The 25717-nt window shown below is 42.6% G+C and overlaps 1 protein-coding gene across 1 annotated transcript; it reads right to left on the bottom strand.

Annotated features, from left to right (window-relative positions):
• Positions 1 to 1186: 1186 nt before the first annotated feature.
• On the bottom strand, positions 1187 to 25496 carry LOC308319073 (14-3-3 protein zeta/delta-like). The gene is made up of 6 exons (XM_080768910.1): positions 25362 to 25496; positions 21856 to 22183; positions 8571 to 8694; positions 5275 to 5438; positions 4241 to 4336; positions 1187 to 2420 (listed from the first exon to the last, which is right to left on the bottom strand). Exons 2-6 carry the CDS (start codon positions 22165 to 22167, stop codon positions 2364 to 2366), a joined length of 753 nt encoding a protein of 250 aa, XP_080625036.1. The 5' UTR covers positions 22168 to 22183; positions 25362 to 25496; the 3' UTR covers positions 1187 to 2363.
• Between the last annotated feature and the right edge of the window lie 221 nt (positions 25497 to 25717).

The raw sequence follows: 25717 nt of genomic DNA, 5'->3' as shown, positions 1-25717 counted from the left end.
TAGAAAATGACAATAATATTATGTGTAGGGCAGGCCCATGATGGCAGTACCTCCTCATTTTGTCTGTATTTAACTTTGTAATATGATGCATAACGAGACGAGTGTGAGTGAGTGTACCAGGCTGTAGAAGCTGCCGTTACAAAAATAAAGATTTTATTCAAATAATTGCATTAATATGTTCTAGAATCTATAGATAATTAAACATGGCCTACTTCCGGATAGATGGCTTGGACGCTTGGTTGAAAATACTGTATGGCTAGATGACCTTGTCTACTAGCTCAACGCCTTTTCATATTCCCTTTTATAAAGATTTTATGTTGCTGCCTGGTGCTCTGAGCAGCATGATGTCAGAGAAGTCTGGTGGTTTAGGCTGGTTTTGACACCATAGGTGGAGGAAGCGGTGGGAATGTCCCACCTAAAGAAAAAATATGTTAATTTAATCAGCTGCCCTGATGGCCCAGGGCAGCTGTTTGGGTTAATAATTATCACACTATCAGCCCACTTTGTGTCCAGAGTCCAGACGTAAAAGTCTGCTTGTTTCTCTTGTGATCATCATCTTAGATCATGGTAGGCTACTACTACTTCACGACTGAGACTCTGAGTCTGTGATGAGTAAGGATTTTAATAAGTGGTATTCAGCTTAACATTCCTCTGTGTGGTTGTACTTTGTAGTGTCCTCCTCCTCCTCCCACATCCTGGACGCATGGCAGTGGGGCAGACACACCCAAAAGGACTGAGAGGAAACTAAAGGCTGCGTTTCTGGGGGAAGAAATGGAGAATGGAGATTGGGAGAAGTCTGAGTGCTTTCTCTCCTTCCCCCAATTTTACATGTACCATGACTATAACGTTTTGATGTTCCACATCCACTTCACATTTAACATCCCCTTGCTATTAAGTCATTATGTGCAAAATATCTTGCAGTCTCTCTCCAACATGATTCACTCATTCTCATCCAGACAAGTGATTCACAGAAAATACAAAAGCCAATGGGAAATGGCTGCATGTATTAGGTCAATTTCTTTAGTTTCAATGTGTTTGATTAGGGTTACAATGTAACATTTTCTTGAATCCCCAATGTTCAAGATATTGGGATTTTTTGGGAATTGGGATTTTATTTTTTACCAATATTGTAAAACCAGGAAATAAACTCAGGTAGATTGAAACTCAGTCAAAATGGACAGCATCAAACTTTTAAATTATCTTTTTTATTCCACATACATGAAATTACATGTTTCCCTCCAAATAACAGTTATGTTTGGGTGTTCTGTATGAAAATTCCAAAGACATGAACAAAGTTAGCCAGCCCAACAACAACCTCCTTCACCTCTTCTCTAACTACTTAGCCACATGCAATTTAGGCAAGTATCAAAAGAAAAAGGAAAATAAAAATCAAAACAAATAAAAACCTTAATTGGAAAAAGCAGTAACTAGATAAGCATATGGGAAAGAAATCCTTACTGCTCTGCTCATACAGTGCCAGTAACAAGCTTGTGTGCTCTTTTGTTCATAAAAGTTTTCTATACCTCGTAATTGATACATAGAAATACAAATGCAGGCCACCCAAAAAGAGGAATAGAAAGTTGAGCAAGTGACAGTAAATGGAATGTAACCTTTCTGTTCCAACATAACCTTGCCTGCTGTCTCCAGTGCCCTCTAAGGCTTCATGTATACTTAGTTGCATGACCGCGTTACACAGCGAAAGTCATTCCTGTCGAGCGACGTGGTCATGCGGCTAAGAATAAATTAGCCTTAATACTACCTCCACTGTCCTCGTTTCCACTGTCGATTCTCTAGCTAAATACAGACTAAAAACTGCTGTCTCCTCAGATACGAGGAGCCAACTCTGATGTTGTGAAACCACAGATGTATCAAGCAATGGTGCCAATCAAGCACAAGACTGTTAACATGAATAGACACAAGTACAGTACAACTGTTTTCTGACTTAAAAATTCAACCTACTGCAGATTGCATGAGTCGAGAACTTGCCCCCTCACCTACCGCATGTATAATGTAACACCCCTATTGCTCCCACACTCAAACAAAAGGTCAGCATACAAGCTCCCAACCCCAAACACACCTTTCTTGATACTAATCTACCCACCCCCCACCCATCCAAGATAACCCTCCCACCCTGTAACTCCAAACCTACAACCCCCTTCCGACATACAGTAACTACAAAATAAGAAATAGTAAACCAATAGAAGTGAGATGTCTGGTGGTGAGAACTAAAAATGAAGAGATGGAGAGCTGGACGACAATGATGATAATGAGGTGGTCTCAGTGTTGATGATGAGGATGAGCCAGGACAATGACAGGCAGACAGGGATGACTAGGGGGTGGGGGGGTCTAGGGGGGGTTCCGTCTCAATCCCTGGACTCCTCTGCATCTTCACCATCACCCTGGTTATCAGAGGTCCACAGCTGAGGAAGGATGAGGAGAAAAGAGAAGTGGGTAGCGAGGGATAAAGAAGAAAAGTACAAACATTAACACATTAGCAACAATCACTAGTGTTATAGCTGTAATATACAGCAGTATCAGATTTCAGTTCTACTGTTTTGATGAAATAAATAAATATCAGTATATCTATACAAGCTGCAATTCTTTACGAGAAGGAACAATCACTGTGACGCTGATGACAACTCATTATGTTATGGAACGTGAAAATCATAACGTGCATGTTTGCATTTCTATAGCATACAACAGAAAGAAGCAGTCTTCTTGGATTTGTGTTCACTGCTGCTCTATTTTGCCTTGGGGGTTATATTAGCTCCACCGGTGCAAAAGTATTGTAGACGCGCATTGTCTGTGTAGCGATTAGCGAATGTTTCAGGTTTTATAGTTGAAATACAATCTTAAAATACAAATAAGTTGCAAATATGTATCCTACGTTTGCAATTTGTTTTGTTAGTACTACATTTGTGTCTATTATGTTTCAATTTCAAATAATATATATAAATGCACCATTGTTTTATTCTGTTATCCCAACTTCATTGTAGCCTATTACTGTAAGTAATACCAATCATAAAAGGAACACTTGCTAGTAGGCTATGTAACATTTTGTAATTGCGAACGCAGTGATTGCGAACGCAATGAGCACTTACTATGAGACCTAGCAGATCATGTCTGTCTGTGTCTGTCTGTCTGTCTGTCTGTCTGTCTGTCTGTCTGTCTGTCTGTCTGTCTGTCTGTCCCGCTATCCAAATATGGAGTGTGTTGCATCAGCAATCACTCAGCTCCATATATGGGCACAAAAGGGGCCAGGTCCACTCAGCTCCATATATGGGCACAAAAGGGGCCAGGTCCACATATACAGTAACAGCGTGACAGACACACAGACAGACAGACATGATCTGCAGGGTCTCAGCTGCGTTCGCTTCCCGCGTTTGCGCGTCTTACTGGTTATAACAGACACATTCAGCAGGTGCACATGCATTTGCACGTGGATACCAGACTGCATGAAGTTGCATGTTGCCCAATCAGGCCAGAGTTAAGGCAACTGTCAAAGGAATAAATAAATAAAATCATCTTCCCTACCCGGCTTTCCTACCATGAACTGTACATGAAATGTCAGTTGTGTTCATATGGTCGCACAGCCAAATCGGATGCACCGCCGTGATTCAAGACCCTAGACCACCTAGATGGTGAGTGGACAGGTACTTTACCCCTGCTCCACCCGAATGCACTGTACCATTATGGATATTTAAGAAATAGAACATGAGAGTAAGTGTTGCATTCTTTGTATTACACCTTGTATTCTTATTCTTTGTTATACTGACTGTATATGCCACTGCCAATTCCTGTACACTGCAGCCCCTGTAGCTGCCAACACTGACAGTTGGCCTAGGGAAGGTGTGGGCAACTGCATGCCTCCTTCGATACATGATGGCATCACTAGCCTCTTCTTTTCACCTTAGAACGAGGAGTTTCACCAGAGTGCATAATACTACCCCAGTTTCACTCCCTCCTGGCGGCTTCCTACCCATGAACGCGACCAATGTGGTTGTTACAGTGCCTGGCCAAGCTGGAAGCATCACTGACCGTTAGTGAACTGGTGGGTGGATGTTCTTACCTCTACATCATCCGGGTGCATGCATTGCTAAGCAACACCTGGCCCATATTGGCGCAATAACACACAGCTCTCGGCCAATCACATTGCTTATTTATGCTGCGAAATTAGATCGGCCTCAAGTGTGTTGGAAAAATTGTGCTTATGTAATGCACAAAAATAAACTCGACTTACTGTCAAATTGTCTCTCAGTAGCTGCATGATCAATGTACTGTCTTTGTATGAATCTTCACTCAAGGAGTCAAGCTCTGCAATGGCTTCATCGAAAGCCTGGAGGAACCAAACAGAGAAAACTGTTAGAAAAGCATTTGTTTATGTATCAACATACAGGTTGGTACGATTATGAACCGTTTGTCTTCATCTGTCTGTATAGGCTACCTCTTCTGTTGTGCATTCTGTATATAGACAGTTTAGTTGTACATTTAACCTATCACATATTATAGAAAAAATATTTTTTTTTATTTGAATACTACAAAAGTGTGCTCCTGCAAAGTTTGGACATGGACACTTGGAATGGGATCTGACAAAGATATGTGTACCAAGAGTTTTGGACAAAGTCTTTATAGGAGTAGTAGCAAAATGTTGTGTTTAGCACAAAAAACACAACATGGTGGAAATGGGCGTGGTTTATTTGGAGAGTTTCATAATGATCCAAGGGGAAATCATTTTTGATTGTATGACCTACAGTTTTAGCCTGTCAAAAAGCCTCCTTGAGGCCGGTTTGAAAAATGTCTGGTGGCATCACTTCCTTGGCTTAGTGATGCCTTGGCCTATCTGAGTGTTTCACTCAAGTTTCACATCAATCGGACGTTGCGTTTAAAGTTTGAGGCATTTTGTTCAAAACGGGCCACTCCTGATCACATGACTATAGAACTAATGTGTACTGATTGGTGTGATGTTTGGATAAAATCTGTAGGACTAATCTAAAAAGATGTTTAACAAAAATTGGCCTCCTGGTGGCACTATAACAGGCCTTTGTGAAAATATCGGGCAGATGTTTTTCCTTGGCCTTGGAGTATGCATGCAGAGTTTTGCCCCGATCTGTCCAACGGTGCCAGAGATTAGCTGCTCACAGATGGACACACGCATGCGCACATACACCCACCCACACACACACACACACAGGCAAAAACAGTCTCTCGGCCATGCCTTTGGCCTGGCAGACAATATAAATGACATGATTATACCAACACTTATAAAGTCATTACCGTCTTGGCCAGCTTGCAGGCCTGTTCAGGCGAATTTAGGATCTCATAGTAGAAGACGGAGAAATTGAGGGCGAGGCCAAGACGGATGGGGTGCGTGGGCTGCATGTCTGTCTTACTGATCTCAAAGGCATTCTTGTATGCCTCCTGTGAACTGCCAATGATGGCTGAGGAAGAGAAAACATTAAGAGTTAGTGGCTCATCTCATCTACCAATGTACATGGCTTGATTGTGTGTACCAAAGATTTGCTCCATTATTCAATTCATACAATATGTGAAACAAGGTCTTGCATTACACTATTAAGAAGAACGATGCAGTGAATGCTCAGGCTGTATTGCTCAGGAGGACCTGTGGTGTAAAGCCACATTTATACTTCCAAGCACACAATGCATTACGAATGTGACGTGTTGTGAGCTTGGAGATTGACTATTTTCAACACATGTCACTATCATAGGACAAAGTTATAAATTTGGCTTTACTCAGTGAATCAGCCAGGGCACTATCACCAGCACTTAGCGGTTGCCTTGGAAACAAGTAGGCACACAGAATAAACAAGCAAGTTTATTGTTTATGCTTTGGTTCTTTAATGTGTAACACTTTCTTTCCTAAAAGTGTAAGCAGACAATTATACATCCGGCAGAGACCTTATGTGGGAGGGAAGGGAACAAATATGAAACACATTAGCTGAGCCTGATATTAGCCTAATTCAATGACAAACTATTACATCACCCAACAAAACAACTCCAAACTTTGCCACGATTGCATCATGTCTTTTTGTAATGGAGTAGCTGGCATTCACAGTTGGGGGGTCAGGACAGTTTCTCTGTAACCAAGAGACTAGGTGTGTAGATCTCTTCCTCTCCTGCAGATAAACACAATGGGCTAACTGTCTGTCTGTTGGACACAAAAGGGAACTGAGCCTTGTGTTATTTCCCCTGTTCCCACATTACACTCTAACTGGCCTCCCTGCTTCCTTCATCTCTGCCACCCCATTCCAAAGAGGAAACAAACAGAAACCGTGACGACCTGACAAGTACAGTGACAGTTAAGAGTGTACATGGCATTTATGGGCAGTCAAACTAGACACGCTTGTTATGAACATACTATAGTATTAGTAGCGATGTCCATAGGATCACTTAACAATTATGACTAGCTGCCTACCCATCACTAGAATACTGTGTAGAAACCTTTTCTTAAATGCCTTGTGGAGATACGGTGAACTGATGACTAATCATATTGATATGTCATAGGACACACCTCTATTCCCAGGGCCTCAGTTTCAGTTGGGTGTGGAGTAACAAAAAGGGAAGCTTGGGGGTTTCAAGTAAAAGCAAAACAGCTCTGTAAGCCTCTGCATCACATTATGAACTATCCCTTTAATTTGATGAACAGAAAGTATTGTTTCACTCCAGGTTTTAGGTGGCATAGTTGTACAATTTCCAAGGCTAATTAATTCTCTATACATTAGATGCAAATGTTGATACAAGTCAGCACCTGCTCTACTCTTACCAGGCAGACCAACTGCACCCCTGCTGCAGCACACAGGAAGCAGTGGCCAAGACCGCACCCTGTTCCCTGCCTTGCTCTCCTCCTGGGGATGAGCGGCTGGCAGCTGTGCTGCCATTTCTGTAAGGCTTGTCAGCTAGCTGATTTATTCTCCTTTCGTGACTTGGTTACTTTGTATGCATGTCTGACAGCCTGGCAACCTATGGCGTCATTTTGACATGGCAGCGTATGGCACACATGTGCACCTGCCGGCCCAGGGGCCAAATGCGCCTCCCACCTTCACTTAATGCGGCCCACAGGTTAATATCAGAATGCTGATATATTATTGATTCCAATTCAAAAATAGCAAAAAATATATCAGGATTTCAATTCAATAGCAAAAATAGCTGATCTACAAGCTCAAAACTCGCAGGTGAGTGTGGAAATATAGTGGCCCTCTCCATCGTCAAAGTCGCCCATCCCTGGCGTATGGCAGTACGCATACAAATAAAGTCCGGAAACTATGTAATGCACAAAACAAGAACGGTTTGTTAGTCATGCTGACAAGACAAGCGCCAAGAAGACATCTGAACACAAAAAAGGCTTGGTTCTCGATAGAAACGCATTTCAAGCATCCTCGGGCAGCACATTATGGCAGCTGCCATACCTTAGGCTACACTGAGTTTCATAATTCTGTGTGACCTCAAACCCCCCCAGATAAGACGGTTGGTCTGAGCTACTTTCAAATTTCAAGTATGTTTTTGCGCCATGTTTGCTGCTATACCCTGCTGGAAGCTGCTGTGGGTCAAGGTTAAGGGAGTTATACAGAAAAATAGAGACAGAGCTCCTGGTAGCTAATGGTTGAATTGACTGACTACAGCAGAATGACAGTGCTCTACTTGTAAACAGACAATTTCTGTGTATGTGTTGGTTGGCTGGCTGGGTACCTGTAGGTTTATCAGACTAGTATATGGCAGATCTTTCAATTGTCCCACTGCACCTAAAACGTGAACATTACCCGTCTATTTCAGGAACTAATAAAACTGCAAATACAACTCCATTCTGGAGTGTACAACTGCAAATCCAATCCAGACATGCTTCCCCTATGTCATCAGTTCCTTTAGTACTTTTCTGGCGCCATATCAAAGTGTGATGATGGGAAAGGGAAAAGAGGCACGCACGCATGCACACACACCATGTGTCTTTCCTACCCATGACTGAAACATCCTGTGGCAGTCATTATATGAATGGATGAGCAATAGATAGTGAGCTGAAACTAACCAATAAGGAAGCTTTTTGCTGCCAGATAGTCTAGATAGATTATAAATCAATCAACTGTCCTCTGTGTGTGTGTGTGTGTGTGTGTGTGTGTGTGTGTGTGTGTGTGTGTGTGTGTGTGATAATAGTATCATACTATATATGATACTATTATCTGTTCAAAGGACTCACAGCCCAACATAGAATTCCCAGTTTGTACAATGCTCTTAACCTGCTTCTAAGTCCAACTAAACACTACAACTATCACTACACCTATATGTATATGGATCCCAGTGGGGAAATTGGTCCTCTGCATTTAAACCATCCAAACTATTAGGAGCAGTGGGCACCCAACTTGCTCAAAGGCAATTCATGCCAGTACTGTAATCTGTAGTGAGGTGCCAATGTCACAAAGCTGATCCGGATACTAAAGTGTTCATTTAAAAGGATCTGGTGCGATAGGAAAGACCTGGCAATTGTAGCCAGTGTGGCTTTCAATCCACACACACACACACACACACACACACACACACACAGGATTTATGGCAGGACTTACAGGCCTTCTCTTCTCCGACGGCCACCTCGGCTAAGTAGCGGTAGTAATCTCCTTTCATTTTCAAGTAGAAGACTTTGCTCTCTGCTGGAGTGGCGTTGGGAATGAGGAACTTGTCTAGGAGTCCCTGTTGTCGAAGACATACAGAGAACAGAAACACACACAAGGACCGTCTGTTAGAAAACATGCACCTTTTCTCAGTTATTTACATGTGGCTTGTATGGGGGAAAAACAGCAGACATGACAGTGGATGTAATTTTCTAACTGTAGACATAAAAAAAGAACAAAGTGTAGGAGACATTTTCAATGATGCAGCAGGGCAATTCTCAGATGGTAATACCAGATGTCAAGTGGTCGGTTCTGTATGGCTAGTTAACGCTTCCATTCATTACACATGATAGCAGTGGTAGTTACATGAGCAGTGAGCACACATGCAAGTTTGCAACCATCATCACAGTTACATAAACTAGAAGCTTCTTTCTTAACCAGGCCTGGTTAAAGCTAGGGAGACGCTAGCTACCTCCGATAGCCTCAGGGCCTGGGCTTGGGATTTTGCCTGGGTAACTAAGGATGGGGGAGAGACTGATGGCAACATGGGAAAGTGCAGGAGGGTGGATTAGGAGAGAAAGAGAGGCGTATGTATGGTGGGAGGAGCAAGAGGCGTGAGTTAGGCTGTTGAACTCCTGGTGAGCTCTTGGAGGAGAACTAGGTCACTCAACGAGCCCACAGCTCGGCTCTTCAGTACATATATCACTAGCCTGATAGGGCTAGAGAAAAGCTGCTGATACTGCTTAAATGCTGGTGTGCTGAGTGTGCCAGTCCATGCCATTCCGATACCACGTAATTTATCATAATATTTTATTAACCATCATTTTTTTAATGCTTCAGTTGATGATGCACGACTGCTTCATACTCTTACTGTACTATTTTAGTACTTTAATTTCAAGGACCCCCATCATTTTGACTGTACAAATGGCATTAAATGCAAATGGACACACATTTGTTCATTCTCAGAGTTACAGACCTGTTAAGGGTCAATTTGGTATCGGGAAAGAAGAAAATCGGTACCAGACACGTACCACGTTGTCTCTTCAAACACAGATATATACCGTACTACTCCATCCCACTAGCCTGAATAGAGGCAAGAAAAACTGTATCATGTTGTCACATCAGCATATATTACTCCATCTCACTAGCCTCAATAGAGGAGAGCAACATCACACCGTACTGTGTTGTCTCTTCAGCACAGACAGATGAGCAAAAAGACACGACATGTTGGGGCAACTGCTACGGCCTCGGGAGTCGGGACCAACACCCGAAGACCAACATCATTCCTTTTTTTCCCCCATCCAGTCCCAACGCGATGCCAGGCCCAGCCTGTATTTACAAAAGTCATGAAACATCATCTTTGAAGTCCACAGTGCAGATCTGATCATTAAATGGTTTCAAGAGCAGCCATACGGAATCCCGAGCATATCAGATCTAATAACCAACACACATCAGACGAATAATGAAGGTAGTTAACTTGATAAATTATTTTTTTGTTTGTTCGTTCATTGTACAACACCTTGTAACTCTGTTTTATAAATAAAGTTAGTTATAAAGTTTATAAAGCTTCGCAATGTGATGAATTGAGAGCTTGTAGATCTTGAATGGGCCAAGTGGTTAAATACAATAAAGTTCACATTATTTTGATTTTATGTTTACTTGTTTGAAATGTTTGTCAAATGGAAACTTTAATCAAATCTGGACAAAATATTGGCCCAAACATTGGTAACTCTCCACAATCAGTTTTAAACATCGGAATCACCGTGCCCCACACAGCGTTCCAAACCTCATTCAATCCAACAACACACCAACTGTGTGGATCAGCAGTCCAACTTTAGCTTCCAACACTATGATTTCAGAGAAGTCCAATCTCAAATTCTGTATGATTCTACAACCGGATGTGTTTTTAAACTTTTCCCATGTGTTATCAAAATAAGGCAGGGCTGATGTAAGAGCCTGTACTTACACAACACTTTAGGCTGCCGTTGGGGAGCAGCCAAGTGTTCCAAGAGCTGTGTGGAGAATTGGGGCACTGGCAGGGGCAAGGCTAATGACAAGCAGCACGATGACAGGAATGCATGCACCGGGTGAAATGTACAATTTCAGTTATCATGCCCTTGACTGAAATGCCTACATATTAGGTGTGCCTATTCTGGGGCATTGACTTTGGGATCATGACTGCTGTATACCAGACACCATCTCTACCATAGACAGAGAGAGAGAGAGAGAGAGAGAGAGAGAGAGAGAGAGAGAGAGAGAGAGAGAAAGATACAGTGACAAGAGAGGATTGACTATTCCTACACGTTACCTTTTACTCAGTTTCAGAGACAGCGAAAGTCAATCTTATTAAGCTATTAATTTGTATGTAATATATAATCTAGCTCTGGTCCATAGCTCTAATGTGTTGCATTTAGAGCGGTTACTCTCAACTTCCGCCGCTCGCATGAATGCAGACCAGCCTCTCGTCTTTAGCGTAAATAAAAAGAACGTTTTTGCTACTCACCAAAACAAAGGTGGGTTGTGTCATTAGAAAGCCTACTTTCCTTAGTGGGAGCACTCTGATACCACACGTATAAAGGGTACTCTTTTAGAGTAACATTGCTCTAAATGCAATGCATTAGAGCTATGGACCAGAGCTATATATAATCCTGACCTGAATGCAGAGTTAGTAATGATCTCTAATAATTGAACTAGGTTATTGTATCAAACAGAGGGCTGATAATATCGTCAGATGGGGGAGGGGTGGTCTAGGTAAACTGCGTCGTTTGGGCCATTCATCAATTTATTTATTTTTTCTTTGGCTTTTCGCCCTCTATTGATAGAAGTGAAGATAGACAGGAAAGAGGGAGGGAGAGACGGGGAGAGACACGCAGCAAAGGTCGTCATGAACGGGACTCGAACATGCAACGTGCCGTCAGGCCAGAGCCTGAACCGCTAGGCCAGTGGGCACCCCAGTTTAGGCCATTCATCTATCAAATAGACAGCTTATCAGTCAACTTCACTCTGTGCTGCACAAGTAGCCATATGCGCCGCAGTTTAAACAGAGTGTTGGGTTTACCACTCAGTCCGGGTTTAGATCCAGCCTAGTACTGTATCGCAACATTTCCACTCACGCATACATTACATCACATGTGTGAAGTGAGGGGCGCTCTCATCATTATGTCTTCATACATCATCTCATTCATTTCTGGCCAATCAATAGATGTTTGTGTTTACACACTTTTGTCTTCAATGTTTGTGTTTACACAGACCCTCAAAGCTGGACAAAGGAGGGGCCAGCGACAGCGCCCCACGATCAATAATAATTCTAGAGATTGCCCAAGAGGGCACAATTTCAATGTGGACAGACCTAATATCACACCTGAAAGACTTACTGAACCGGTGATATTGTAATGGATGTGTTGTGGGTTGATTATTCTGTGAATAGGATGGGGAGGGGGAGGGAGGGGTTTCTGTGTGTGTGTGTGTGTGTGTGTGTGTGTGTGTGTGTGTGTGTGTGTGTGTGTGTGTGTGTGTGTGTGTGTGTGTGTGTGAATGTTTTGATTTCAATTTTGTACACTGTAAAATGTCTATGCTGTGTTCTTGTTCAGAAAACAAATAAAAATTGAATGAGAAAAAAATAATTCTAGAGATTGTGTCCTCAAAATTTGAGGACAATATTCTATGTGATTGGCCGTGTGCCACATGAGCCGATATACAGTAAGCGGCAGAGAGAGAGGAGTAGGGAGAGAGGATAGAGAGGGGTAGGGATGGAGAGCGAGAGTGGTGAGGGAGAGGGGGAGGGAGAGAGCAGAGATGGAAGCCGAGGGAGAAAGTCTGCACATACTCTGGGTACGTCATATCCCCGGATGGGTAATATGGAACAGCTATTTCCGTGTGTGCTCTAAACGCAAATTGGAGAGCATTTCACCCTATTTCATACATGTTTATTAATGTACCTTAAATAAAACAATTTGCCAGTCTGTGATCGTGTCCTCACTAAGTGCTAAATAAGATGGCGTCTTCTGCAAAAGTGAGCTAGCGCTTTGATTGGCTGGTCGACTGAGGAACAGTGCCACATTTACCTTAAGAGGTATTTATATATAGAGTGGCCAAACACAGTATTGCATCGATATGTGTAGATCCCCGTTTAGTTATTTTAAGATGCCATATTGTGGGAGGAAGAGTGTCTCTTCACTGATCAGCCCTGGAAGCTGATAAAATGGGGAGCAAAGACATGAGCGGGGATAAAGTGGGAGAGAAATTAGTATTTGGCAATACTTAAGTCATGTGCCACTCCTGCAAGGAGAAAGACATGGGGAGGCCTTTGAAACCATTATTTCTGTCCACCTCACAGAAATGGGTCATATTCTATAAATGGTCATATTCTTTCTGCAGTGCACACTTTGAATCAAACTTGTGTCGGTTGGAGGGAGCGTCACATATGTTGTCTGGTATGCAGTATGCAGGGGCAGCGTGAATGTTATGCAATACCAATATGCAGTGGAGAGCAATAAATTAACCTACACAATAATGTGCTTGAAGTAATATGGCACATTCCATTTAAAGTAAAAGCAGTGATGTTTCATGACCACTTATAAAACAATGTAAAACTGAGTAAGGTGGTAATGATTTAGTTTAATTTATACATCTGCATGATAAATCTATCATGTTTGAATTCAGTTCACAGTGAAAGCTATTACGGTCCTAGCATACTGTTGCTCGTTTGCACAAGGAGTGCGTTCATTCAGTAAAAAAAAAGAAGAGATATGGAACACATGATGTGAGACACACCTTGACTGTCTAACCAGACTCTGAGACAGATTTCACCACTCTCTCACTCACAGGTAGGTCACAAGCTAGATAGGGGAATTAGAACTTGACAACTGCTCAACATCTAGGAACCTGTGTGCCATCTTCGACTCCCTGTATGTCAAGCCTGCCCACACAAGCCCATGGGGGGTAAAGTAGGGGTGGGTAGCATTCCCTCCCGTTACCATAGAGGAGAATCTGGGGCCGGTGCCAACAGAATACACGTAAAAGGCAGAAAGGTAGAGACGTGATCTGGTCACGTGAACCAGAAGTGATAATCGGACAGCCATTTTCGAGTGTTTCGGCAGTAATCTACTGTAGCAATAGAAACCTCATTCATCTCTTGTTGTTACCATCCATCTCCACCTCTTCCTCTTGAGACGGTCTGACCATTTTGCCAAAATTATCTTCCCGACACAGGTGTCCATTCTTACCTAAACATTGAAGGCTCATACACTTTTACCAGATGCATGATGCACATCACATTGAGCTTGTTGTGAAGACAAAATAAACCACATTAAGTTGTGTAGACTGTAGAGTGCTAGTCTGAGATAGAAAGTAACCTTGCTCTGTCCCCATGAGGCTGTGCAAGGCTGAGGTGGAGGTCAGTGGCCCAGAACGCTGGTGGCTCAGCTGCTGTCATTATGGGATTAGTACCCAGTGACTCACACAGCCAGATAATACAGAGGAGTGAATCAGAATAGTATGCTACCTATAGAATCTATTTTAAAGTTATAAAAAAAAAGAGATTCTAACAACACCCCATTGTTCTTATTTTGCTAGGCCCTGTTCTTGCTATAACATACAACTGAACTCACAAAGTGAAGCAGGGACACCTACAGAGCTACAAGTACAAGACCATCAACAGTCAATGAAGAAGAGGCACTTCACCTTAGATCAGGGGTGCCCACACTTTTTTGACTTGCGAGTTACTTTGAAAATGACGAGCTCAACAAGATCTACCCACCAAAAAACAGTATTATCCCATTGCTGATTTTTTTTAAATGTACCTAGTGACTCACTTGAGGAATAGAGGGGAGGATGGGAGGGAATGGAACTGGTAGGGTTTTTAAATATATACCTATATATAATGCTACTGACATCTGTGCGCAACACACTTGAAAACAAAGACTTGCATTGTGGGTTTGAGCTGACAGGAACTTTTTGATGTCAATCAATCAAGTCACCTTAATTCAAGTGGCAGGTGGAAAGAAATGCATTTTTATATTTAAATGATATATATTTTTAGAGGCATGTCATGTGATCTACCTGCACAGCCTTTGTGATCTACTGGTAGATCACGATCTACCTTTTGGGCAGCCCTGCCTTAGATGATGTCTGGTTGACCACATGCTTTGCTGCATAGGTCCACTCTTTAAATGTTTTACAAATCCAGAGCAAAACTCTGTAACAGGCTTTTGTAACAAGGGTCATTAAAACAACTGCTCCTCATGTATAAAAGATACCCAGAAAACATAGTGCATGGCTCACGTGTACCCCAAGGCTTCATTTATGCTTTGCCACACAACCAATTATGTATTTTAATTTTCAACTGAAAAAGTTTATTTTTATTCTTAATTAATCTAAACGTGGACTGTTGAAAGCCCACTCTGACGGGAAGAGAAGAATCAGGGTCTGAAATAGTGTATGCCTTCAGCTTTGGGTCAGGTTGCCCCTGTTGCCTGGCTGTCTTCCAATATCCCTGGTTGTATAGGACACATTCACAGAGACTCTCCATCAGGAATTAAATTACATTATATCGGAAATATAAAAGCAAATGTAAATGTTTTTCCCTTTACAAGGAAAACAGCATATAACTGGCAGTGAAAAGTATAGGTTAGCCTTCTCTATAGAAGAGCTGGGTTGTTCATAGTTCATACTACAATGACTCAAGGGAGTGGACAGCATTTCTACGTGTACTTTCTGCCTTGTATGAGGTAATGCTTTCACTGTTATCTCACATTCCCATCTTCCCCTAGCGTAAGAGCATGCATCAACTGACTACCACCCAACTTTGCTGATCAAACAAACATGCTTTTTAAGAACGCCTAGTGCGCCAGCAAGCATAATGAGAAGGGACCACCTGTGAGTGCTACCAGGCTCAACTCACATGCAGACTTTGCAATTAAAATAACTTAACAGGCATAAGAAGAATTGGGCACAATTTTACAACATTCACTACTGGGCAGGTGGAGAAATGCCTTGAATCTTGTATTGGATCTAAACAACACAGTTGTTGACTGAGGGGGTAATGGATAGCGTTTCTAGATCATATTCATTTCTCACATCCTCAGGTGGTGTGTGATTATGACAACACCAAACACAGTATGCAGTATGCTGCAAGCAGACTATTGATGGAAATGAATAGAATGTCCCTTAAACACAAACATTTTGCCCATTCTCCCATTACACCGGTGACAAGTCTAATGGGATTCATCCCCCACATTGGATTACAAATAGAAAACCCTTATCTACTGTGACACATCTCATTCCCACTCCAGACACTTATCTTCCTCTTGACTCACTCTCTCTACATGGGAACAGATGAGATGAGTAAAGTGGTAATAACCTATAGGCTGGAGGCCATTGCTCAAGACAGGTAATTAGAAGAACCAGCAAAACGCCTTTATCTAGATTACTGTCAAACTTAATACTGGAACAGATAGAGGGCAGAAGAGGTTAAATAGCTAGTTAAGAGGTATGGCGCACGCACACCGCCTAGACGGTTCAGCAACCTGTTGTTGACGTAACTGACACCATCACAAGCTGAGACACTTTAGGAAGGTCTGACTTTGGACTTAAGCCTTACTCTCTTAGTCACGTTACTTATCTTCAGACAAACATAAGGCCTTGGTTACACAAGGTGTTTGGGGGCAATTCTTTGACCACAATCGTTTAGACAGCCATTTGTCACATGGATATAGAGACAAAAGGCTTGTCATCACAGACATAGTGACAACATGGCTCTCTTGTAGCCCAACTCATGTCAAATTTTGTTTCTATCTCACAGACACATGACCACTTCCTTAGACAATAACAAGGAAATCCGGTTTCAGCTGTAAAAACAAAACAAGCATCATGGAGAACAAGGGGCTTGTTGCTGGTTGACAATAACCTTTAACCAGCGTTGCCATCTCCCTACAAAACAGAAATAAAGGAATCAAAAGTGCCACATCTGGACAAAAGCTTGTCTTGAGACTAGATCAATGGGGAAAATACCGGTCAATATACAAATTAGAGCAGGGTGGATAATCTAAGAATAGAGATAAACCAATGACAGATTGCTGGAGCTTGAATCTCATTGGTTCCTTCCACAGTTGTTCACAGATTGTAGTCATGATTCACTGGCCTATCTGAACCTGACCAGACTGGGTGTGACAGAATTAAACACGTTCAAAAGCTCATAATATTTGGCAGTCGATACAACAAGTGTCTGCCCCAATTCCCGTTACAAGATAAATCAGAGCCAACGGTCAGCCTCAAGTGCTCAGTGTTACTACTAGGTTAAGGACTGACAAAGTGGTTTGCCTGAAATAAACATTCTTCAGCAAGAGGCCCTGCTAAACCCATGTTCATCTAAAACAGACCCAACCCCAAAGTCTTAAACACATGACGCACATGACATTCAGTGGAGTAATTCATCTATACTTTGATCCATGTCATTTTTTCCTCCTCCCCCAGCTTGCACCTAGAGCACTGGACCATGTTGAATTTGTAGATCAATCACAATTTAGCTAAAATTCCAATTTAAAAGGTCTGTTTGGCAATGAAACCTTAATCCCTTTGTTCTGAGGTGAGATCATATAAATCTAGTTAATCTACAGTGTTTCCCCTATTTAAAAGAACATTTGAAAATAATTATTCTATGCGTCACGTTGTGCTTGTAGGTGCGTCACTCCATCATCAAACGGGCGCGCTGTATTCTGCAATCTCCTGTGAGATGGCTGGCTCCCCCTAGCCCTAGGGTAACACCTTTCTATGGGTCTCAGGTTTAAATGTAACATCTGCGACCGTCAGCTGGAAGATTTGTTTTGCAGCTATGTTTGTATAGCTAACATGGTCCAACATGGTTTCAACGTGGATTTTGCAGTTCATTAGAAAGATGAATCATCAATTGTGTGACCATGCCTAGAGCCACAGCGGAGGCCAATCACATCTGCCGGATGAGGGCTCTTGTTTATTTATTGTCGCGCATTTCACTGGCACTAGCCTCACGATACCGCCTATCGTAGCGGCATGGAATCGGTTAAAGGGACACTTCACCCTTTCTGGGGAGTTTCCATGTGTGTAATATGTGGTTTTAGATATTTTAGATTTTAGCACTGAAATAAATAACGTTAATGGGTCGCACACACCAAGACTGCATTTCACTAATTTATTCTTGCATTTTGAACAGAAGAACGTTTCGGCTATCCAGCCTTCATCAGTGTCCATGATGTCACAGACACCCACTCTCTTCCTTCCTGGACTACAATTCCCATAATGCCTTGGTGCACTGCTCCTCCTTGTGGATAGGGGGAGGGCTCTCTTACTGAGTTAAATTCCAATACCCAAAATCTCGGCCACTCGCTCACTCCCACTCGGGGTCATTCCAGCGTGACCCGGAAATGGTTAAGGTTCCGATTGTTGTGCTCCAAGTGCTCCATCGAGGAGGAGAGTGGAGTCGAGTGGAGGAGCCGAGTGGGCTCTCCGAGACCGCATAGAGCGAGTGTACATCAGGTGCAGGCTCGGTGGGGTATTTTGTCTCAGCGGATTTCCGCATCACGTGTACATGTTTTTTTCCTTCTCCAGTGACATAAGTCCGCCTCCTCCACATGTGGCACAGAAAACACTGCTTGAAACCCGATACACCCCCCCCATCCACCGGCTGGCTGAGTCGCTGACCCAACACACACACATGCACGCACTGTGCCTACATGTGAAAGTGAAAGGACCACAACAAGCCACTGGCTTTATTGCGTTGTGTGATATAAGCATAATAAAAGTAGGATATATAAATTAGGCCGGCTATATTGTGCGCACCTCAAAAGCTATAGTTAATTTATCTCTGTGCATGCCTGAATGCACAGACTGCTATGAATGACGGTGACAAAAATGTATTTATTTATATGTGGACTGAACTGAATATGTAAGTCAGAGAGACTATACCTAATTCCTGTTATAGTGTCCGTTATTTGCAAAGACCGTCGGAGGAGGACTGACTGTCGGAGGAGGGGGGGGGGGGGATTTATACGTGTACTGTGCGCATCCTGGCGCTTATTCACTATTTCAGGAATAAATAGCCTTGCCTTGCACATGTTACCAATACATACACATTGGCCTCGGTTACATGCACAAAATGATGAATTGTCTACGGCTCTGTTTGGAGTTCCAGTAATCCAGCTGTCACCTGTGTGACTGTGACACTGTATTGTTTCACCACTTTTGCTTTGGCAATGTAAACGTATGTTTTCCCATGCCAATAAAGCCCTTTGAATTGAATTGAATTGATACACATCATTAGTGATCGCGGAATGTGCCGTCGCTTTGAAATGACAGCGTAGTACATACCACCACTCTGTCCTCGCATCGAATCCTCTCCTCCACCTCTCCTCCTCGCTGGGGGCGGAGCCGAGGAGCGAGTGGAGGACGCGAGGAGAGTGAACGAGTGTGAAAGTTGCGGTATTGGAATTTAGCTTTACTGAGACAACATAGTCCAGGAAGTAAGTGAGCCAAGTGTCTGCAACATCATGGACACTGCTAAAATCTAAAACCACATATTACACACAGAGAGACCCCAGGAAAGTGTTCTACATTTTCTAAACGTCATTACCATATATATTTTTGCAAAAAGTGTCACTTTAAGTAAATTAGACAGCACAAACTTGGACAAATCAGTGTTGCAACCTGAAATCGTTGGGTGTTTCGAGGCTTGCAACAGACACCCTCCTCCAGGCGACCTGACCGAGGCTGATCAGACCCTGGCCTGCATCCAAGTGGCATGCTACAGCCTCCACTGTCTCTTGTGAGACGAGAGACAGTCAATAGGGAAGATGACTGATGTTGGCGAGTGGCGACACCCAAGAGGAAAATTAGCAAGATGCACAAAGTCGACTTTACTTCCCGTATCTGTGTGAAGGGGGCGGAGACAATATTAGGAGACGGGAAGAATGTTTATTCATTTCCAATGGGAGAATGAACGTCAACACAGCTTATGAACCATTCCTTAACTCCATGGTCACTGAACTAAATACTGTACCCAATCTATGTGATATTAATATTATAACGTGAAATGAATGGACAAAGTGAAATGAAATGTGTTCAAATGCTTAATAATATACATTTCCATAACTATCTAAGGCCTCTTTTAGACGGCGACCATCTCCATATAACACGTCAAAGTCCCGTTGCGTTCTCATTTTTTCTTACCCTTTACACGAGAACGCACACGTTATGCTATAATGTGCTATTATGCTATAATGTCGCTAGGTGGCGATAACGGGCTGTCAAATAGACAGGTCACCCACGTACAAGAAGAAGAACCCCTTCACGCAAGCCTGCGCAACACGGCTCCGTCTTTTTGGCAAATCTAGAACTTCCTGTTTGAGAGCTAGCAAATTTAAGACATCCGGTTGCTTTCAGAATAAAAGTGTAGTTAATTAAATAATGATTACATTACATTAGTATTATTACATTACAGCTATTGTAAAGACACATGTTTCTGTGTAAAAATAAGTAATTAAATAACACAGAAACATAATGTGTGTCTTATAGCATCATTTAAATGCTTAATTTGTAGTTTTAATGTGCAAATTATAAACTTTTTTTCAATACTCTAGAGGATACTCTTATTTTGAAGAAATGGTCTTAAATTTGCTAGCTTAGATTTGCCAAAAAACAGTGCCACGCAAGTGGCGCAACAATGCTCTGGGCGAGCATGCAGGCAAAGCGCGCCACGGGATGGTATATATTTTATAATACATTAGGCTACATAAACGCTGCTGCCGCGGCTGCCGCCTATCACAAGGCTTTTTATTTACATCATGGTTTTACATTCACCATCGCTGATGAGCAGCACTTTGTAGGCGAGGAGGGAGGCTTGTTCAGGAACTCCATTATATCATAATTATATGGCTCTGCATCAATGTAATAAACATATGCGCTGTGAGCCAACGTGAGCCATGATGTCCTAAGTTTTGCGGATTCACAGTTTTGCCTGTTTACACGGAGAAGGGATAAAACGGCGTTCTCAAAGATTTCCACTCTGGGAGGTGGTTTCACTTCGTTGCGTTTTCACCTCCTGAGAACACGGTGCTCGTCTAAATGACAGCAGCAAACGATACTTTATTTTGACGTTATATATGAACACCATCCTCGTGTAAATAGCACCTAAGACTCTTGGTTGATGGGGGCTGATTTGGGAAATGGGAATCATGACATTTGCCATTTAATGCTCTCAATGCTCATCCACATGACGTTGTCAGCCTGGGAGATGGGAGGGGGTGGTGGGGAGGAGCAAACATTGCCTACTTAGGAGACCATTTGTAGGCCATTGCGCCTCTAGTGGCTCCAATGAAGTTCGCTCATCTTCATAAATAGACCATCTTTGGCGACAATAAGAAGCTCCAGGCGTTGTGGGCGTCCGGGCCTGGCTCCTCCTTCATCTGACCAGAAGTGCAGAATCCTTCTGTGCGTTAACTCATTGACTTGGCTGGCTTAGTGTGGCGCAGGCCGCCATACATTATATCTCACTGAGCGAGGCTCTTAAATTGAAAGACGTTTTGGCCAGAAACCACTGAGTCAGGAAGTAAAAATCTTGTCATTTAATCCACCCAAAACATACTTTTTGTAAGCGAAATACTATCGTTTAGATAAATCAGCCGCAAACAAGCCTGTTTTTGGTCTAAAAAGAAGAATCAGAGATATTTACGTTCTAAGAATCTGCGTCCCCAAAGCCAGCGGATTTTCCGGTTTGTTCCGTTTTCTTTTCACCAGACCGAAACAGGAGTGTTATGACCACGTAAAGGACACAGCTGATCACCATAATCAATTGATATTAAAAAAGGCATGATAAGGCATCATAGGCGGGGAGGTACATATGAAAACAGGCGTCGATGGGTAGTTCATAATAACTTCAATAACTTTGCACTTAACTGACCTTTGCAGCATATTAAAATCAACAGGAGATTTGTTCTTTTTGTCAAGAGAGCATCACCACTGCGCGATGGAGTATTAACATTACAACAAACCTTTATTTGATTACAATCAATGGAATGAAGGCAAAAACAAGATTTTTTTTCTTCTAATCGGATCGTTTTACAGCACCACCACTGCTGCATCATCCTAGGGGAAACATTGAAATATATAGCCTATAGTGTCGGAAATAGACCTGTCTTCAGGAATTTCTCTCGCAAAATGCTGTGTACACCCCTACCCCCCTCCCCTCCCCAATTGAGTCAGTTAAGCTCACCAGCACATCATTGCAAATCTCCTTCAGCTCCTTCTCAATCTTCTCCCGGTACTCCTTGGCCATGGCCTGCTTTTTATCGCTGCCCTCTGTCTTCTGCTCGATGCTGGACACCACACGCCATGAGGAGCGGCGAGCCCCCACCACATTCTTGTATGCCACCGACAGCAGGTTGCGCTCCTCGTTGGACAGCTGGGAACCCTCCTCCGTCACTGCCTTCATGGCCGCCGCCATATCGTCATAACGCTCCGCCTGCTCCGCCAGCTTGGCCTTCTGCACAAGCTCCTTCTGCACCACTTCGCTCTTGTCCACCATGGCTGCTCACTGGAGGCTGGGGGTGCAAGCAAAGAGACATTCAAAAACACACATTGGCGAATAACCAAGCGCGACATGAGTAAAGACGGCTCTTTAGTTTCCACAATGGCTGCCTGAGGGAGATCTGCTGTATATTCTGGCCCAATAAAATAATAAAGCATATAATAAAAGTACTTAAAATGCCCCCAGAGCGGATCCCCAAAGTGGCCCTCAGATGGACAACCACAGTGGAAAAGGAAACAAGATCACCTGCCACAGAACTGTCAAGGCTGAGCTGCTGGAGATGGGTCTCTCGCGGGGCAAGGCACAACTGGTTGCAAAAGATGTGATAGGTGGAGGAACATTATCGATGCCTTAGGGGGTGCCCCATAGGGGGTGAATAGCAGAAGTAATATTAAGTACACATTTTATGGATGTTTATTATGGCTTTTGAAATTCACTCTTCATGTTGCAGGACAAGATATTAAAGAGAACTACAAAATAAAAGAGTAATTACATAAGAAATAAAACTGCTTAATCTCCACCTAGTTCACAATTAACTAATAATGAGCGATCAAACAAATTCCATGTATTCCATGCTTTTATCCACCACAGGCCAGTAACAAGAAAGGAGAAGGAGTCATTAGTGTAGAACGCATAAGATGCCACCCTTGCTAAAAGAATAAAACTTGTATCCATCCAGTTTTAGAGTTGCGTCTTGTGGCTTTTTCTATGCAGCCAAGAAATATTTCCTGGGGAAGGACTATTCGTGGCTGTGGCAGAAAGAGAACAATTAGTATGACAGGGAAGGATTTGCCATATGGTTTAAGCAAAAGAAAGTGATTGAAAAGAGAGTGTAGACTAGAGGAACAGAAATATGGAAAAGGGGGTTTGCATTTATGGTCACTCAAAGCTCTAGGACAGACTAGGGCAAAAGCTGGTCATATTAGCAGCTCCCTCTAAGGATGAACAGGATGGAGCAATGCTAGCTTTCTAGGCCAACTAGAATGTTGGTGCCATCCCCGTCTTCCCCACTGTGAGAAAGAGGCCAACAAGCTTTAGCATTAATAGCAGTACTCTACTCTCTCAACCTGGCGTTACCCATTTTCATTTGGGCCCATACCGTAGTGGAAAAGTGACTCAATGATTGGTGCCAACTATGTAACTGAAAAAGAACAATATGCTTGGAAGAGATATACGGTAATTAAATAGTAGCTGCAAGGTTCTGTATAGGAAAAAAAGTAACAATTAAACTGCTAACACATTTTCTGTGCTAGATTAGGGCGTCAATGTTAATGCCAAGCCGCCATAATACCACATGAACTGACGTGCCCCTATTATGGGTGCGAACATTCTGCGAAAAAGGCAAGTCTACATGCTCACAAGTCACAACACATTGCAAAGCAATGCGTTGTAGATCGTAGCTTGTATATCGGCTAATTTAGGCAGAGAGAAAGGCAGATAGAAAGGCACGTGCTGCCCCCCAAACACACACACACAAATCATTAGATCAATAACTTACATCCTTTGACCAAGGCATTATGGCCAAAGGGCTTCCACATAATCAATGACTTATTTTCCATACCAGACTGCATGGAGAGATTGCAAGAAAACTATGGGCCATGTAGTGAGAAAACAACGCACGTATAATTAATACAAAATATATCATTTATTTCTATATAGCTGCAAATTTAACTAACATTTTTGCAATTCTGATTGAGAACATTTTATGTAAACTGAGCAATGTATGTTAATGTTAAACAGTGTGACTGACAACAAGCAATACACTAACATCATCATTTTAACAGTTATGATTTACCAATTTACTAAAAGCATGTACTTGTTGTGGACTAATTTTAATATCCATCTTGTAGACAAGGCCTTCATCAATAAATTGCTTGTCTGAGTGTATCAATCTGACCTTACGTTAAGTTTCATTGATTGATTAGTTTATTAAACAGTTTAGTCCAAAAGGAATAGCACCAGTATTAGGCCCTAGTATGCAATGTCATGAAATGAATACCGGTAAATGCCTAGTTATTGTCATCTCCACGTGTAATACATCTCCGACTAAGGTACAGTATTGGGTGCACATAAGACATAACCAAGCCAACCTTAGCTGCTCCCACGGAAAAAACATGAATGTGCACTTGCACTCTCACACACACACACACACACTACACCACACCCATCTCTGTACCTGTTGGAATGACTCGCCCTGCTGGCGGAAATGATTCAGACTAGTCGTAGATGCTAGGTCATTGTATTAAGAACACAAACAGTTCAGGCTTTGCTTCAGTGTCGCCTCACACCAACCAAATCATCCATGTTTATACCACGAGTCGGAAAAAATGGTTAAACGCTATGAAACAGCCAAGTCCTCGTGACCTGTTTCTAGCCTGACGCAGACTATTTCCTGGAAGTGAAGCGCTTCAAGCCACCGAGTAGACATTAGACAACATGGGTCATTTTAGGATTGTGAATGTATCATAATCATACCACCAAAAAGAGAAGAAAAACCTTCACACATGCTGGACATGTCAAACATTAAATGCATTTCCACAGCGCAGCTCAAGAAGCGTGACGGCCCAGCCTTTGAACCCGCGCCTCCCTCCATTGATTGATTTGCCATCATGTGCTAGAAATCACACGTTGTCACTCTTGTCACGATTCAAGTATAAAACCCGACTACCGTACCCGTACTTGACAGATTTAAATTGACACATGATGCTGATGACAGCTCCATGACTCAACGGCCAATGCAATGAAGGCAGATCATTCGTGGGAATCGTGGCAGTATTTGCTAGCCTAGTGATATTAGTCCAATGCCAATGAAATTATTCTGTCTGTAATAAGTCTGTGGATGAGCTAAAAAACCATTTATATCAGACAGCTTAGGTAATTGACAGAACGCGGACGTGTATTTTGGTAGCTAGTTTACTATAATAATCTAAAAATAATAGTTAGAAGCTTGAACCATCAACCTGACACGCCTTCTTGTCTGGGTGTTCCATTTTTGTACCAGCATTTAGCCAGACCCCAAACTGTAGCTTAGCCATTGTTCTTGGACTGCCGATTGTCGTTGCTAACACCAACCACCCAGTTTATTCGGGACAATGGTTTTCCATTAACGCCAATCACCACAATAAAACACATGGCACTACGATAATCTATGTGATTGTGAATGTGAACGCAAGGAAACAAGTATTTTTTACCTGAGTAGTGGGTGATAGCGGAGATCTCGGTCTAACAGGCTACAGCTGATTCTCTCACAACCAGTCCGTCTGAATGTAATCCACGGGGTTTCCCTCCAATCACACCAGCCCAAAGCAGAGAGGGAGCAGGGGAGCCTGACGTCAAACGTTACCACGGCAACAGAGCACAAAACACTGGGTGTTGTAGTTTTTCCCCCATTTAGCCTGTAGTGACTAACTGTCACTTTGATGACTAAGGTCAGCCACAGTGATTACGTGTTTAAGGTTGTTCTGAGCCAGACGATGTGAACGTTCTTCTTACATGGGAATTATGGAAGACATTGCATTTATTTTCCTACAAACAACTTAAGAACCTC

This window comes from Protomyctophum bolini (genome assembly GCF_963924005.1).
Source record: "Protomyctophum bolini genome assembly, chromosome: 7".
Lineage (NCBI taxonomy): Eukaryota > Metazoa > Chordata > Actinopteri > Myctophiformes > Myctophidae > Protomyctophum > Protomyctophum bolini.
The sequence above is the reverse complement of the archived record's forward strand: the minus strand, read 5'-3'. Positions and strand labels throughout refer to the sequence as shown.

Coding starts and splice junctions, on each gene's coding strand:
- LOC308319073 (XM_080768910.1), bottom strand. CDS start 22,167: ATGGTGGACAAGAGCGAAGTGGTGCAGAAGGAGCTTGTGCAGAAGGCC. Junction 8,695..21,855: donor AGATTTGCAATGATGTGCTG/GTGAGCTTAACT, acceptor CTTCGACAACAG/GGACTCCTAGACAAGTTCCT. Junction 5,439..8,570: donor CGTCGGAGAAGAGAAGGCCT/GTAAGTCCTGCC, acceptor TCTCTTCCTCAG/CCATCATTGGCAGTTCACAG.